The sequence below is a fragment of the Crocodylus siamensis genome, chromosome 9, assembly GCF_052110815.1.
Source record: "Crocodylus siamensis isolate JL-2025a chromosome 9, ASM5211081v1, whole genome shotgun sequence".
In the NCBI taxonomy this organism is placed as follows: domain Eukaryota; kingdom Metazoa; phylum Chordata; order Crocodylia; family Crocodylidae; genus Crocodylus; species Crocodylus siamensis.
In genome coordinates, this window is record NC_143403.1 from 521,965 (window position 1) to 538,956 (window position 16,992).

Genomic DNA, 16,992 nt, shown 5'->3' on the forward strand with positions numbered 1-16,992 from the left:
AAAAAAAAATCACTCCCCTCCCATAGCTTCTGAAGGAGAAGACAAGAACAAATTCTCAAGCAAGAGCCAGCGTGAAGGGAAGTAGTACGGACATATATTGAACTACTGGCACAAGTTTTCGTGCCCATGGAAGTGACAGACGAACAGTGCTAGCGGTAAGGCTCGGTGTTGGCAGCCGGGGCCCGCGCACAGCTCCGCGTGCATCTCAACCCTGACTTTGAGCGTCTGCTGCTCTAGCGCTGAGCCTCTCCCGAGCAGAGGTTGCTACTTGTACCGCGATGCGTTACGAGGGGTGGGGGAAAGGGGAGAATAGCAATGTGATGGGAAAGTTATCCTCCAAGGACCTGATCCAAGCATGACTAACTGCAACTGAAGTGGGACTAGAACTCAGCAGTCCAGATAACGCCTTCCCCTCTGACCGGGATCAGACTTACCAGCCTGACCTGCCTGCTCTGCTGCTCGTCGGGCCCACGTACGTGGGGACCCGCAGCGTAGCCGGGGCTGCAGGAAGGGGGCTGACTCGGCAGCCACCGCTGCATGGCACTGCCTGGAGACAAGCAATCTCAGGCTAAAAGAGTCTCTAGAAACATTTAGAAAAAATACAAGGAAATGAGTTCATAAAACTTTTTAGTGGGCGGGAAGGAAGAAGGGGAAGGAGGAGAGAGAAATTGCACTATGGCCAAGCAATATAATTAAAAAAACAAAACAAAAAAACAAAACAAAAAAGATTTCAAAAGAGACCTAGCAGAATTTGACAGATAAATCTAGTGTTAAATTGTTAACTTGTATCACATAGAGAACCAAAAACAAAACAAAAAATTTCTATATGATACAGACAGAGTAACATACAACAGTTAAATGGCAAAACAAAACCAAAAAAAAAAAATATATATATATATATATATTTCATAGAATTACAAACAAGATAAAATAATGGAAAACAAAAAAAACTGTACAACTTTAGAATTTAAAAAATGTTCATCTCAAACACGGGGAGAAATACAAGAACTTTTGTTAAAAGAAAACAGTTTGTTAAAACAGCAAATGCTTTGTGTACTTGTTGTTTTTGACACCTTATGCTACAACTGGATACTGGTAGGAATATTAGATGGTACTCTTTAGTATTGTCTACTTAAAAAAAACAATTAAAAAAGGAATCTGCACTGTGCATCAGCCTAGTTAGAAATATGTACAACAGTTCAGGATCTAGTCTTTCATTAAACTAAAAACAAAAATCCATAAAAATAAAGGAGTCCCGGCTAAAAAATGAAATCCGTTTCTCGTATCTCGGAATGCTCCAGTCTCTCGCGGAGTCGACGAGCGGCTTCGGCACTGGGAAAGGAAGCCAGAAGGTGAACAATGGAACCTGCATTCACAGTCTTCGAAGTTCCCTTTTGAAACATAAGGAGGATGAAGATGAAAGGGAGAAGCATTTCATACGTTCGGGGCGGGGAGAGGGGAAAGAAGACTGTTTCTGTTGACGTTTGGCTACGGAAGTGAAACAGCAAGCATCTATTTGTCTCCAAAATCTACATTTTAGCAGCACAAAATCTTCCTTCCAAAGTCCAGACCATATAAGATAGTGTGCATGTGTGCGCATGAGAGAGAGAGAGAGAGAGAGAGAGAGAGAGAGAGAGAGAGAGAGAGAGACGGGGAGAGAAAGAGAGAAAAAACGAGCGAGCGAGCGAGCGAGAGTACTTTCCATCACCAGGAACACAGAGATTAACATAAACACAAGTGCCTCACATACGGTTTCTTTTTTTGCTTTCTGTACATTGCTATCTGATTCTTTGCAGGCTGCACCTCTGGGTCACTCACCACTCAGACTGCCTAACACAAGGACAAAACTTTGAAGTAAAAACTTGTCTTTTGGTATGTTGAATTTTCATTAAGAGTTGCCTCTCTGCTTGCAGAAGAAGCACAGGTAACAACCTGGGTGCTTTTTAGTTTTTTTTTCTTCTTTATTTAAGCTTATTTTTGTGTGTTTAAATTAGAAACAAATTCTCAAGTAAAAAGAATCCTTTTTGCTCATTCTGCACCAGTGGTGAAAGGGTATGTCTTTGGATTTTATTTAAAGCATGAATTTTTTTTGGAAAAAAAAATGTAACCAAAACTTACTTTAAAAGAACAAGAGTGCAGCCTAATTACACAAACAGAAACAAATGCTTATAGTTTAGGAACAGAGTCTTTGAAGCATTTACAAAATGAGGAAAGGAAGGAGGAAAAAAGAAAATGAAAAATAAGAAAGATAAGTGCACAAGGGTAACAGACATAGGTAAATCGTATGTATACGCCTTAAAAAGTTTCAAACCCCCAACAAAAAATATTCTGCAAGGGATCCTACTGACCCCAAAAACCCTTTGAACTTCTTTCTTTAGTTTTTATAAAATAATTATGCAACCACCCTCTAAGAAATGAAGGCAGCAACCATAAATGGAAGATTACAGGATGGGGAGAAAGGGGAATAAAGGTACAAAGGGGAGAAAAGCTTAGGTGAGTCAATGGATTGCAATCTATCTGGCTAGGAATGAACAAGACAACATCAAATGAGAAGCCGTCAGCTGGACCATACAAAAGCTAAATGTACACAAAAGGGTTTTTTCTTTTAAATCTACCATACTGCTTCAGTTCATTTCCAATGCAACAATCTACTCAACACCAAAAATGGTCATATCTATCATAAATACAGAAAGTCAGTTGTTTTAAAACTTATTTTTTAAGCTCCAAGTCCTCAACACTCTTTGTGTGTTTTTTTTTCTGAAAAGTGGGAGTGCTTAACTTTTCCCCTTGAAATTGGCTTCAGCAGAAAAGCTACCCTTAAAATCCCCAGAAAGCTAAAGCAGTTCACATTGTTTTTCTCTTGAATACTTTCTGCCCATTTTAAATTAAGAAAAAAAAAACAAACCAATCCTTTTCTGGAACAAAAACAAACAAAACAAAAACCCCCAAAACAAACAAAATTATATATATATATATATTTATATATATACATATATATGCGTGTGTGTGTGTGCATATATATATACACATGCATGTATATACATACATACACACACATGCACACACACACGCACACGTGTGCATGTGCGAGTGTGTATATATATCTATATATATATAAAAACAATGATTCTGAAAACAGAACAAAGTGTGAGCGATTGACCTGAGAATAAAAAGACATTACATTTCTTTTTTCTTTTAGCAAGCCATTGGTATCTGAATGCTAAGATAGCAAGAAATTTAAAACTGTAACAAGGTGGGCTGCTTTCCCATACAGTGCGTGCCGGCCTCTGCTGTGCTATCAGTGAGGGGCATTATTGAAAAAGGGCAATATACAAGGGGTTTAAGCTCCAAAGACATTAAGGAGGCAGTATAGACTCGTCTCCCAGACCAACAGTACCTTCAAAAGGACAAATGTAACAGCTTTTTTTAAAATTTTTTATTAAAAGGAAAAAAAAAAAATGTAAAACCCACCGGCATTGTTATATGGGAAAACAACCCACACTTTTTCTTTTTTTCTTTTTCTTTTTTTGGTTAGAAGCTTTGGAATTGCAGTTAGTCTATTTTTGAAATTGGTTTGTTATTAATTTTTTTTTATTTAAATTCATTTTTATTGTTCATCTTCAAAGCTTACAATCTGAAGGTGTCCATTCCTACACTAGTTAGACCACTGTCCTTAGGGCAGCTGGGGTCCTTAGGCCCCTCCACCGGGCTAGCCGGTCCATCTGACTTTTGGCTAAGATCCGTGTCAGACTCCTCCAAATAGTCGTCTGTTGGCATCGAGGGCTGAACCCCTGAGGTGCTGCATGAACTTGAGGTAACCGTTGAAGATGAGGAGAGAGGAGGGAAAGAAGGAGGAGGCGGCTTCCCAAGGGGAGCCCGGGAGACCACTTGGGGCCAAGACTTTCTGGAGGCGTGGGGGGAAGCCGAGGAGGAGGACAGAGAGGGCGGGGGGCTGTCGTTTGTGTGAGCGGCAGACTGCGAGGTAGATGCGGTGCTAGGATCGGGGAGGCAGGCAGAGTGAGGTAATAGACTGGGGTGCTCTTTGGCGTTTCTTGCTGCTCTTGTGATTGTTCGGTGTTTGTGCGGGGCTGACTCGAGATGCTGACTCAGGGCTTCGTCCCCACACACCGTGCTCTCGCACGCCACGCACTGGTACGAGCCGCTGCCCTTGCCGCTGCTGCCAGTGGGCACATGAAGCACCATCTCTTGCAGATTCACCACAGACTGGCCGAAGAAGCAGAGGGACTTCAGGTGGTTGCTGGCCGCCTCCTGGTCGCTGAAGCCCGCCTGGCACTTGCGACAGACCAGCTTGTACTGCACCTTTGGAACAATGAAGGGGTCACACAGGGAGTCCGCACTTTTGCTTTCTGCTTCGGGCTCTTCTTGGGGTTTGGGCAGGAGGGGGGACACCTCACGGGGTGCGTTTTTCTGCTCTTCTTGTTTGGGGGATTCTTTGGCAGGGTCTTTGTCTGGGGTAGCAGCCCCCGCAGGGACTGGGGTTTGGCTTCCTTTGGGCTGTTGCTGCTGCTGCTGCTGCTGCACCTTCTGCTGCTGCTGCTGCTGCTGCTGCTGCTGCTGCTGCACTTGCCGCTGCTGCTGCTGCAATGCCTCCTGCAGGCTCTGCTGATATTGCTGGTACTGCTGCAGCAGGGAGCTGGGGGACAGGCCGAGCAGAGCCTGCGACAGAGCAGGGCTGTAGGGGAACAGGCCTTCCATGCCGTACATGGGCTGCAGGTACCCGCTCTGCAAGGCCCCCGGGATCTGAGGGGCGTAATAGGGAGAAAAGCCTGGGACAAAGTAGGGAAGGAACTGGCTTGTAAGCAAGGTGGTTGGATCTGAATTCAAGGCAGCCTGCAGCGCCTGAAGCTGGGCAGGCTCCACTGCGTACTCCATGGTGGGCAGGGGGGCCGACAGGGTGGCTGCAGGTGCCTCTCCTTTCTCCTTCTTGGGCCCCGCCAGGGAATCTCCTTTCCCTTTAGGTGCCTTCTCCTTCTCTTTAATCTTCTCACTTTCCTTTTCCTTGCGCTGTGGCGGCGGCGGCTGCTGCTGCTGCGGCTGCTGCTGCTGGGGGGCCATGGCCACCGTGGGCTGTGCTGGGGTCGGCGAGCTCAGCGAGGCCGAGGGCTGTTTATTTGGTAATCCAGACGTGGGGAGGCCGGGCGAGGGGACGCTTGCGGTGGGCAGACCCATCAGGTTGGGTTTTGGAGAAGTTAAAGCTAGAGAGAGGGGGAGAGAGAACCGGTGAAACAACAGGCGCGACCGGCGGAAAGCGCGAGGGCCGTGCGGGCGGGCGGGGGACAGGCGGTCGCTGCAAGCGAGGGCAGCCGGCAGCTCCGCTCAGCAACGGCTGCGCTTCTCATCTATTCAGTGCTTTAGAAATGCGAGGCCAGCAAGCCAGCCCGGGGCTTGGGGGCCTTGAGCAAGCCCCGGGGCACCCCAGCAGCACGGGGACCACCGGTGCCCCAGCCGTTGGGCAGCACAAGTAGCGTGACACGGACCGGGAGGTGCACGGACGCTGCGGCCAGGGGCCCGCTACCCACCACAGAGCTAAGAGTCTGTCTGTCATCTGCCCAATCTCGCGCAGATGGACAATATATTTAGCTGCCTAACACCTGGAACCAGCAGCCTCCTGCCTCCCTCCACCTGACTGGGCAAGGGTCTGACCTGCCTGACCGGGCACCCCCAAACCAGGGGCCGCGTCGGTCATTAAACCAGGAGTGCCGACCCGGCAGCACAGGGCAGGGGTGGCCGGGTGCTAACAAAGGGCGTTTGCCTACAAACCATTTTCAAATACGTGAAAACCTGCAGGGAAGAAGAGGAGGGAAGAGGGAGAGGTGGGACAGGAAAGGAGCAAGGCAGAGCCGAAGAGCGGAGGAGGACACGAGAAGCCCTCTTCATTCCAGCTGCCTTCCTCCGCTGCCGATTTCCAGGCTCTGGCAGACACCCCCCTCTCCCTGTCTGGCACAACCCACCTTCTTACGGGTACAGAGCGCTGGCAATGGCTCTGCTTTCCTCGGAAATATTCTCACGGATATGAAATGCAGTGCCCCCTCCATAACCTGGATGCTTGGAAAGCCAGGACAGACCAACGCCTGCTAGCTGGGAGCTCCTGGAGAGCGTCCAAAAGTTCAGAGAGCGATCAGCCAGGGGAAACGGGCGAGGGCAGCAAGAGCAGCAGCACTTGCATTGTAACTTGTGCATTCGGGCTATGCAGAGTAAACGTTTGCTGTGTCCAGCCACAGGCCCGGCGAGGCACGCGGAACAGGAAGACCTTTCCACAGCGCGACACCCGCTCACTGCCAAAGCACCCTGCCTCGTTAGCCAGCCAGTCCAAACCGAGAACAGTTAGTAGGTGGGGTGGTGAGAAAACCCCCACGCTGAACGGGCTAGAAACCCTGACTGCCAGGAAGGCAGGAGCACCAAGCTACACCCCTTCCCCTCACCCACCCACCACTCCAGGCTAGCACCGAGTGGCGGATGCCTCCACTTCCAAAGGCTGGGCATTGCCATGTGCCGAACAGCCACGGTGCAGACTCGCGTCCGTGCTTCCTGAGCTAATGCCCCTGCCGGTACCGTGCCTACTGCGCTGTGGACTCTGCAGCCACAACTCCCATCCCACATCCCTGACCCGCTGGTCTCTGCGACAGGAACCACCATGCACTCGGGGGGCGGCAGCGACACGGGGCACGTTAGTGGGCAAGAAGAAAAGGAACGGACCCTGCCAAAGCTGCCGTAAGAGACAGGCCGTGGCTGCTCTGGGTGCGGCCCATGCCACGCTGTGGTGCTGAGGGCACTGCTTGCTTTCTCAGCACTGGACCAGTCAAAGGGACTGGGTGAACGAAGACATGATGCAGGGGACCCCGTTCATGAGGGATATGATGAGAGGGCTCTCTGCCCCGCTCGGTGCTGAACGCTCCTGTTCTCTGCCCCGTCCCAACCGGGAGCTATGCCCAGGCCCCTCAAGGCATGACGTTGTTTTTCCTCTTCCCGTTTTGGTGCTGGCCAAACAGATGCTCCCACATGTGCCTTCCTGAGAGTCACTCTGCCCAGGACCAACTTTGTCCCAGTTCACGACCCAGGCAGGGAATGCCAGGTTTCAACGACAAGGACATCTCCACCGCAAGCCAGCGGCATACACGCAGCTCTGAGCACTGGGGCTAGAAGAACAAGTTCTCCCACAACTGCCTACTGCAAGGGCTTCTTTCACCTTTCTTTTGAAGCAGATGGCATTGTCTGCTATCAAAGACAGTGCACAGGACTAGAAAGACCTGTCTTTGACCCAGGCTGAATGTTCCTGTGCTTCCATTTTGTTCCCTGCAAAAAAGATTAGACTAAAGCTGGCTGAACATTCATGTGAAAGCTAAATGAATTTGCCTAGATTCGCTGCTCTTCTGGCTGCATCGTGGCAGCATTCAACTATTACTTGTGTGGGCCCTTGCAGGGAGTTTCCTGAAAGCCTTCTTACCATAAGCCAGACTCTGAAGGTTAAACTCATCCGCCAAGGACACAGGAGTAACTACCTGTGCTTTCTGCGACATACCACAACTCAGGTAACGAGAGTACGAGACGTTTGCAAAAAATCTCACTGGAACATTTATGACAAGCAGGCAAGAGAGAAAAGAACCCCACTGTCCGTTTGTGGGCAGAATACAAGCTGAAAAAAGGCAAAGTGTGCTGAATAAGTTACTCACAATCAATTATTCACTCAGCTCACATACTCGTAGCAAAGCCCTTCTAGTCACCGCGGTGGTTCCCTTCCGAGGCAGCTCTAGAAAAAAAAGGGACCCCATTTCCTGCCCAGAATATAGCTCATTTGTCCTCCTGGGTGGCTACTTGGATGTACAAAACAAGGTGGCAGCCATCATTTCTGAGGAGGGTATAAGACCCTCTTGTCCTTCGGCATTTTCTCCAGAGTGAAAAAGATAAAAATAGCTAAGTACCTATGTAAGGCCCTAAACTCAGCAAGCTGGAAGAACACAAGGTTGTTGAACTGAGGGTCTCGTCTACACAAGGGTTTTCCCCCTCCAGATTCCCACTGGAGCTAGCAGAAGTGGGAGTGCTGCTTCAGGCAAGGTGCTAGCGTCAGCCGTCCTCCCGACCACTGTTCCCACCACGGATGGAGCAGGAAAGTGAGTCTACTGTGAAGGAGGCTGGAGAGGAAAACGCCGACCCTATCTATACTCCTTGTAGCAGTTGGTCTATCCAAGTTATAGCTGTGCAAAAGTCAACACTTTATCCAAAGGTCACAGCTTTTTTGCCTTTCGAAATACTTTAGTCCCATCTAAGTAGCAACTGACTGCTTCTCACACGCAGGGTTGGTAGCTTCATCCCCACTGGGGCTTTGGGAAAAATAAAGACAAAGCTGCAGATCGAACTGAAAATCTTAAAAAAAAAATACGGCTGTAATTTAAGTACTACCACTTTGTATAAGGTGGGTTGCAACAAGATCTGCAACCCAGACTCTCCTGGCCATGGTAATGGGCACTGAAAATGAGACCATCGGCAGGAGGGGTCATCAAGAGAAGGGTCCCATGGGCTCCAAGATTCCCCCTTGTAGGGATGGAAAAAGCCAAATTCAAGTTCCAAGCATCAGCAAACCCTGCGCGGGAGGACAGCTACGTGCAAGAGCTGTAAGAGTAGTTCCAGCAAGGCCACGGCAGGCTCCAAGACTGGTGAAGCAGACCACGACCAGGACCAAACTGTTGTGTGGCCAGAGAGAGGGCAGAGACCCAAGCCAATGCCTCTGCAACTGAACTGGGAGGTTTTCTGGATGTTGGCAGGACTGCCTCAATGTCCTGAGGAAAAGATCGACTTTTATTAGATGTTTAGGATTGTGAATCCAAAAAAAGATGACAAAGCCGGTAGGGAAATACGTATCGGGCTTAGCCAGCCAGCATCTGTGCCATCAGGGGAACCACCCAGCTGCTTTCACAGGGGAAAGTTCAACGTGCGGGTGTAAGAAGGACGCGTTCTCGAGGGTAAGGAGGAGTGGGAAAGGGAGCCCTTTCCTGCAGCCCAAGAGAAAGGGGCTTGCTGGGCATTTTGGCTCCTGAACATAACCTCTGGTCCCGTGTCTTTGCTGTAACACATGTTGAGTTCTGACGAGACCCCATCTGTTGAGGCCCCAGAGTCCAGGGAAGTCACACGCGTGCTAATGCACTCTCTATCACAGGATGGCTAATGGCAGCACTGCTGGATGCTGGTCCATCCAGAGACCTCGTGGCTGGGGTGGATCCTCAGCCGGCGCAACCTGTCTCCGCTTCCCTTGGGAGCTCCTTTACAAAGGAGGGTCTTCCCTTCCTGCACCAGGCTGCGACGTCTAGGAAGGATTGGCAGCCATGCTGTTTGTGCCTGGCGGACCCCCTTTTGGGGATCCCTTACTCGTGCACAACCAGAGACGCTCATAAGATCAGCTTCTGGAGCAAATCTTTTGGTTCTTTGGCCCTTCTGAGAAAACACCAGCTTCTGCAGGGAAACGTTTTCCCCAAGAAGCATGACCTCCACTGTTCGTGCCCGTCTTCAGCAGGCCAAGAGGAAGAGCAGTTGCACCTGCTGTCTGAGACGCCTGAAGCAAGCCTGAACATGGCTCAAGTATCTAAAGTTTCAAAAGAACTGAATGAAGTAGGAAAATAATCTGTATATTTTCTGTCTAATTAACAACAGACTGAACTGAAAAGGGATGTTTGTTCCCCACCTGCTCCAACTGGCAGAGGGGGAGGGATGTTCCTACTGTTGATCTGTTGAATATAGGACACAAGAGAACAGTGCTGGCCCTTTCATAGCCAACTATTGCTCAAAACGGATCACTGGCCATGCAGCCACGCAAGCAACGGTTACTGCAGGTTACCATAAAGACAACAGCATGCGCAAGAACCTCCAGATTGCCCATCACCTTTTCTCCTACACATCTGTATCATTAATAAAGCACCTGCAGTGTAATTGGGAATTGGAGGTGAGTAGAACATGAACTGAATTTTCTATCAAAAGCAATGACACAAGGAACAGTGCACTGAGCGTGCTACCCCTGTTCAGACACAACGCAACAAAGACCTCAGCTTCCAAGTTTCCTTGAGGATGCTGCAGAATTTATAGCGTGTGCCAAGCGGCCCTGGAGCCGTGGCTCCCAGGGGCTGGAGAGAACCAGGCTGCGGCTGCTAGAGCGCCTGGCTTAGGGAATCAAAGGTACAGTAACTTTGCCTTGTGCCCTGCTGATGACACTGTGGACTGGAGCATGGTAAGCCCGATTTCAGACATTTCTGTGGAAATGTCCATTGTGCCACAGGCGCACACTAGGGAAAGCTACACGTCTGCGCAAGGAGACGACTGCTCCGGCACCCACCTGTGTTGGATGGAGTGAAGCCTGGCAAGGACGGGCTGTTGAGGCCTGGGAGCAAGACGGGAGGGATGCCCTGCAGTGCCGGGTACGCAGTAGGAAGGTTCAGAGCTTGCAGAGGGGTATTATCAAACATGCCCTGCTGCTGAGCTGCCAGACCAAGAACCTCATTGGCTTTCTTGATCCGGTCCAACTCCTGCTGAGCCATCAACTGACGTACGGTTGCTGGGTCAAAGTACTCCTTCTCCTTATCCAACTGGCTTCCAATGGTTTCTTTAACTTTGGAGATATGCTGTTGAGAGAAGATATGGTCACGTACAGACAGCCGAGCGCTGTACTTGATGCCACACAAAGTGCACTCTGTTTTGGGTCCCTCATAACTTGTTTGGTTTATGCCAAAATGCTTGGCCATGCTGAGCTTGGATTTCTTCTCCTTGGCCCTAGCATTCTGGAACCAGACCTGAACAACTCTCTTTGGCAGTCCAATGTCATTGCCCAGGACCTCACACTCCAGCATGGTGGGTGTCCTGTAGTCATTAAAGCATGACTTCAGAACCTTGAGCTGGAGATTAGTCATCTGAGTGCGAAAACGCTTCTGCCCTGGCCGATCCCCGCTCTCTCCAGACTTGCTGGCCGAACCACTTGCACCGGGGCTGGGTGAGCAGGGGTCTGCAAGGCTGGATGTTTCACTATAGTCCACAGTACCTTCATTATCGTACTCTTTGCTGTAAAAGCTGGGAGCTGGGCTGACTAGGCCAGAAGACAACCGATCTTCATACTCAGACATTGCTATCATGGCAGCCTTTGTCAGACCCTCGCTGGGTCCTGATGTTGATTTGGTTTCAGTTGCAATCCCCGTGGCACTATCGTTGTCTGCATTGCCTTCGTCTCCAGTTGTAGTGTCTGTGATCGCAGTGTTGACAGAAGAACAGTCGTCATTGTCCAGCTTCGTTTGGTCAAAACTCAGGTTAACCGAGGACATGGAGGGACTTTCGAAGTCTTCTATCCCTTCTACCTTAATGGAGGACGGACTAAGCAGCGTTCTGGGCGACAGCTCCATGCTTTTGTTCACCGGCGAGAGGGGAACACCCTGACTGTCGCTGCCAGTTGGCGGCATGTGGGAAAAGCTGCTTGCTCCATCAAAGATGTCTCCCTTCATTTGGAGCCCCCCGTCACAGTCTAAAAGCATAGCAGACAGAGTCAAGTTGTAGCCAGCTCTCTTGGCCTCGTGCCAATGACGGGATCGGATGTGCGCTTCCAGAGCCGTCTTGGCTTTAAAGAGCGCTCGGCAGAAAGGGCAGCGCCTGTGGGCTTGGGCAGGCCCCACCGCTCTGAACTGTCCCTTCCTTTCCCGGGCTCGCGTGTTCTGAAACCAGACCTGCACGACGCGCTTCTTCAAGCCCACTTCGTGTGCAATGTGATCCAACATCTTCCGCGTTGGGTTGGAGTCCAGCAAGTACTTCTGGTAAAGGATCTCCAGCTGTTCGGGGGTAATCGTTGTCCTCAGCCGCTTGTCTCGCTGAGGCTCTTCTCCCCCCGTCCCGCTGTCGTTTTCCCCGGGGCTTGCACTGGCCTTTTCCTCCAGCTTTCTCTTCAGCGTGTTCATTGTAGATGTTGGTGTTGAGGGCGAAGTGGCCGAGCTGGCTGGAATCTGAGGCAGGGCTCCCGATAACAGCTGGCTCGCAAGTAGTGGATTACTGGGGTCAAAAAGCATGAAAGGCATATCTAGCGTCCTGTCCAGGAACTGGGGGTGTATAAACTGGTTCTGTGCACTCAGAAAATGAAGCTGCTGATGCTCCTGCCAATGCTCGAAGGAAGGGAAGGCCAGTTTGCACTGGTCACACTGGTATGGGATTAATTGAGGAGGTAGGTTTGCCAGCTGCTGAGGGGTAGACGTATGAAGGGGCTTGAGGGAAAGATGCGAGAGCTGAGATGGGCTTGGACTCGATGGAGGCAAAGAGCACTGGGGTGTCTGTGGGAGGGGTGGCTGTTGCTGTAATGAGCTGGGGGAGGATAACTGAGAGAGCTTTTGGTGTGTCAAACTGGTCTTCTGTTCTCCTTGGTCCTGCTGCTGCTGAGGCTCTTGCTTTGGTTGCACTTGCTTCTCTTGAGTTTGGTTTTGCTGTGTACTGGGAGGTTCAGGCTGCTTTGGTTTCTCATCTGTAGCTTCTGTAGCTTTACAAGTATAGGTGGAAGAGTCCTCCGCCTCAGTGGTGAGCTGTAAGAAAGCTGAAGAGGTTGCATTAGCGGCGGAGGTTGGGGTGCTATACGCTTGCGAGGGCATCGGCGTGCTGCAGGAGGAGCTGGTCGGAGTCAAGAGCTCCGTTGCGTCCATCGAGTCTTCGTTCTGGCTGTCGTCCTGTCCATCCTCATCCTCATCTTTGTAACAAAGCTTCTTCTGGTGTTTGATAAGATCAAAAATGCGCTGAAAGACTAGACTGCACTTTTTGCACTGGTAGTTCAAGTTGCTCGTTCGAATGTATCTGTCGTTCGTCAGCTCCCGCCGTTCCCCGTCTTTGCCTTCTCCCTGATTCTCATAGTTTTTCCTAGCTTTCTGGCGGGCGTTCTGGAACCAGACCACTATAACGCGCGTAGGGAGGTTCAGCAAGTTAGAAAGTTGCTCGAATTCATCATCCTTTGGATAAGCATTGGCATCGAAGAAGTCCTGCAGCACCCGAAGTTGGTAATCTGTAAACCGTGTCCTGGAGGACCGCTTGCTACCCCAGTACTCCTGCTTCTGAGGCTCAGGAGAGGGAGGTCGCGAGTCGATCTTCAGCTCTTCCAGGCTGGTAATGGGAGGGTTGCTGAAGTTGTAGGGGGAATCTTTGTTGCGCTGGCGTTCTTTGAACAGGGTGTTTCTGAACCAGTGCTTGATCACTTTCTGTGGCAGCCCAGACTTGTCAGCCATCTCTTTGATCTGCTCCTCACTTGGGGAATTGTTGATATCAAAATACTGCCGAAGCACTCGGAGCTGGTCGTCCGTGATGCGAGTGCGCGGCCTCTTGTTCTGCTGCTGCTGGAGGAGGCTGGGGTTCAGCTGGTGCTGGTAGAGCTGGGCCAGGTCTGCCGGCAGAGGGTCTACCGGCCCAAGCTGGGGCGGCAACTGAGCAGGCAACGTTTGCAGCGGCATCGTTTGCATCATCAGTGGAGAAAAGATGGGCAGCTCCATTGGCATGGAGAGCTGGGTGAGCGGCACAGACGGCTGAGCTGGTGCGATCGTCGGAGGGGTTATCGGCGGGGCGGAGGCTGGAATGGTTGGAGTGGAAGCTGGCTGCGGCGGTGCTGGAGGGAGCGGGGGCGGCGGCGGGGGGGGCGGCGGCGGGGGCTCTGGCGTCTGGGGCCGCAGGGGATACAGCTTATCGTAATGCTCTCTGTACTGCTTGGCAAATCTCTCCAGCTGCTTGAAGGGGAAGTAGTGTTGGTGCACGTGCTCTTGGTGGCTCTTCAGAATGAGGATGTTTGAGAAGAACTTGCCGCACGTGTCGCACTCCAGCTTTTCCAAGTTCTCGCCCTGCTCCGTCTTCCCGTTCTTCTTCTGCACCTTCTGCTTGTTCTCGTTGTACTGAATGACCAGCTCGAAGCCGAAGTTCTCCAGCAAGGCTTTGGTAGCGTTCCCTCTTGCATCAGAGGCGATGCGTGGGGGCAGCAAGGAGGGCTCTGCGCTGGTGCCCGGCGCAAAGTCCTTCTTGTCTTTGGGCTTGAGGCTGTCAGGCAGAGGCTCCTTGGACCCTGAGCTGCTGTCCACCCTCTCCGTGCTGTCCCTCTCCCTCTGGCTTTCTTTCTCCTTCTCCTTCACGATGGATTTGTTCTTCTTCTCCGAGTGCTGGCTCTGCTGGACGAGGACCGAGTGAGACTGCGAGAGGGAAAGCTGCCCTTGCTGCTGCTGCAGTATCTGTGTGTGACTCTGCTGGGGGAGCTGGACCTGAGCCTTCAAATCCTCCAGCAGACTCGGCCCGCTACCCGTCAGCGTCAGCGCCCCGCTGGTCACAGGCAGACTGACTTCAGGGCTGAGCTGGAACTCGGCGCTCGGGATGTAAAACGGGAAGAGAAGATGCTGCTGCTGCTGCAGCTGGAGCAGGGTCTCCGTGGTCATTGGGAAGTGTGGCAGCAGAGTGGGGTTGAACAGCTGGGACTGCAGGAGGGCAGCCTGCTGCTGGAGCTCTTGTTGCAGGTGGGCCTGGACTTGGGCTTGAGCCTGTGCCAACGTCTGAGCTTGCTGCTGCTGCTGCTGCTGCTGCTGTTGCTGCTGCTGCTGCTGCTGCTGCCTGGATGCAATCATATCCGCCAGCTTCTTCCGGTTTACCTCCTTGGGCTCAGAAGGGGAGATGTTGGCGCTAATGGGGTTGCTTAAAGGTGGGATTCCCATGTTGTCACTGGATACCTGGTTGAGCAAGCTGGGGATCGGTGCTGTGGCAGTGTTACTGGTGTTGGTGGTTGTGAAGGCGTTGGAGCTACTAGTGTTCACTGGGCTCGGTGTGGATGAGCCCAGAGAGATACTACTGCTGCTGCTGCTCCCAGTGTTACCAGCTCCGTTGCTATTGCCACTGCCACTGGCTGCCTCCAGTTTGGCAGCCCGGGCCTTGGTCTGGTGCAGGACAGACCTCATGTGGATCTCCAGGGTGGAGCTCTGGCTGTAGGCCACGTTGCAGGTGTTACACTTAAAAGGTTTGTTGTCTGGGCTGCTGGTAGGTTCGGGCTGCCCAGTAGCAGACTCCTGGAGGGCTCGTTTCAGTTTATGCAAGTGAGAAACTGAATTGTAATGGACCAAAAGAATGTTCTTTTGTGTGAAAGACTCCTTGCAAACTGTGCACTTGTAAGGGCGAGATGGGTCCAGAAACTTCTCCATGGTGAAGTTAGGACCTTTCCTGAAGGGCAAGGCCCTCTTTGGCTCCGAGCCAGAGTCTTCTTGCACTGATCCAGAATCGCTGCCAGTAGGACTTTGTTTATCTTCCAGGTCGCTCTCCTCCTCCTTATCCTCCTCCACAATTATAGTGTGGTCTTCCGCTAGCGAGGGATCACCCATTGCCAAGAGGTCTCCGTTCACTAGAAGCCCTCCGTAAAGCTGCTGAATATCTGCTTCGCTCAGCTCCAGGTGACTGGTCTCCAGGTGCTTCTTCAGAGCTTGGAAAGTCCGGAAACTGCGCTGGCAAAGACAACACATTGTGGCTGCTCTGATGACGTGGTATTGAGAATGGAGCTGCAGCTTCTCAATGGTTTTGAAGGCCAGGCTGCACTGGTTGCAACGGTATTTGTAGACGTGCCGGTCGGACACTGGCAGTTGTGGCCGTTTGGCATGAACCTCATTGAAATGTGTCTGGAGGGCTGCTGAACTTTTGAACACCTGGTTACACCCCTTCTTCCAGCACAGGAAGCCAGAGTCCTCTCTGGTGGAGCTCTGATCGGCAGAGGCCGACTTGGGGTCCCCGCCGTGCTCTGTGTTCTCAGCCGACAAGAGGCTCTTTCCCGACTCCTCGCAGGTCTCTGAAACAGAACAAAAGAGGAAAAGGATGAAGAGGTAGCAGGAGAATATCTGCAGCCGTGCAGACCAGGCTCGTCTCGGCCAGGCGTCTATGATCTCTGTAACGATCGCACGCCTATTTCTTGATTTGGATTCCGATCTGTTACTTCCTCTGCCCTGACCATGAATAGAGGCTTTTCCTATTGCCACAAGGACTTTTAGGTGGGGGTCACAGACTGCTCATTTGCTCGTTGGCAAACTGGCGGGCACCAAAACATTATCCCCAAGCAGGACAGAAGTTATCCCTAATATTTTTCCTGTATTTTCATTTTTGAACTTCATCCCCTTGATGCTATTCCCCCCGCTGCCAATTCCATGCAATTTCTCCTCCTGGTTATTCTTCCTTTGAATATCTAAATCTTCCTCATAAATTAAGCTGTCCAGCCACCCAATGAGCTCCATCACTTTTCCCTGATGCCCTTGCCGTTGGCCACAACCTTTGGGATGAGAAAGTGCCCAGTCCCAACACAATAACCAGGGCACGGCTCTGCCAACGTTGCAAAGAAAGGAAATTCCTCAGACCTGCAGAAGAATGCGCTGCACTCAGAAACTTGCATCCTAACCATGCAGCTGGTCTGATAGAAGATAGCACTCACAAATATTCTTGCCTCAGAGAGGGAACGAAAATCGGTGGCTGCCGGACAGACTTCACTGAAGGCTACTGTGGCCGGAGGGAGATTCAGGTCCGTGGGAAGAGAATACTGCACCACCTTTCTGCCGGGCTCTAGGCAGAGCGGTCTTGCCAGGACAGGCAGGGCTGTTGCACTGGCACGTGCTGAAAACAGGATCTGATGAACCAGCGCGTTTCTAGCTGCTCCAGCTAAGACAATAGTGTCCACGCAGAACTGAGCTGGCTACCTGCAAACCCTGTCTCACAAAGGAAGGGACAGTTGTCTAAATCTCAAATTTCCTTCTAGACTTCTCTCTCTGGAAGCCCTTCATCAGCGTCTTCTACCCTGTTGGGACTCCGGCCAGAGACTATTATCACCTCCCTCCTGGAGTTTAGAAGTTTCTGCATAGGCAGCTCAGGACATCACTATCCTTTTCTTGGAGCCATGTAACACTAAACGCTCCGGTCTAATTAGGTGGCTGCTATCACAAATAGGGCAACACAGTGCCAGGGTAAAAACCGCCAAGGTAG

The 16,992-nt window shown here is 51.2% G+C and overlaps 1 protein-coding gene across 10 annotated transcripts in view; it reads right to left on the reverse strand.

The window, feature by feature from the left end:
- Positions 1–1,604: 1,604 nt before the first annotated feature.
- ZFHX3 (zinc finger homeobox 3) overlaps positions 1,605–16,992 on the reverse strand; it is an 832,685-nt gene continuing 817,297 nt past the window's right edge. For 9 of the 10 annotated variants that reach the window (XM_090063359.1, XM_090063361.1, XM_090063364.1 and 6 more), the window contains 2 exons: positions 10,340–15,814; positions 1,605–5,216 (listed from right to left, as the gene is read on the reverse strand). In XM_090063359.1, coding sequence (XP_089919485.1) covers positions 3,628–5,216; positions 10,340–15,814 — 7,064 coding nt within the window. In that variant the 3' untranslated portion in view covers positions 1,605–3,627. The remainder of the gene's footprint in view (positions 5,217–10,339; positions 15,815–16,992) is intronic. The other variant, XM_090063365.1, reaches the window with a different exon arrangement.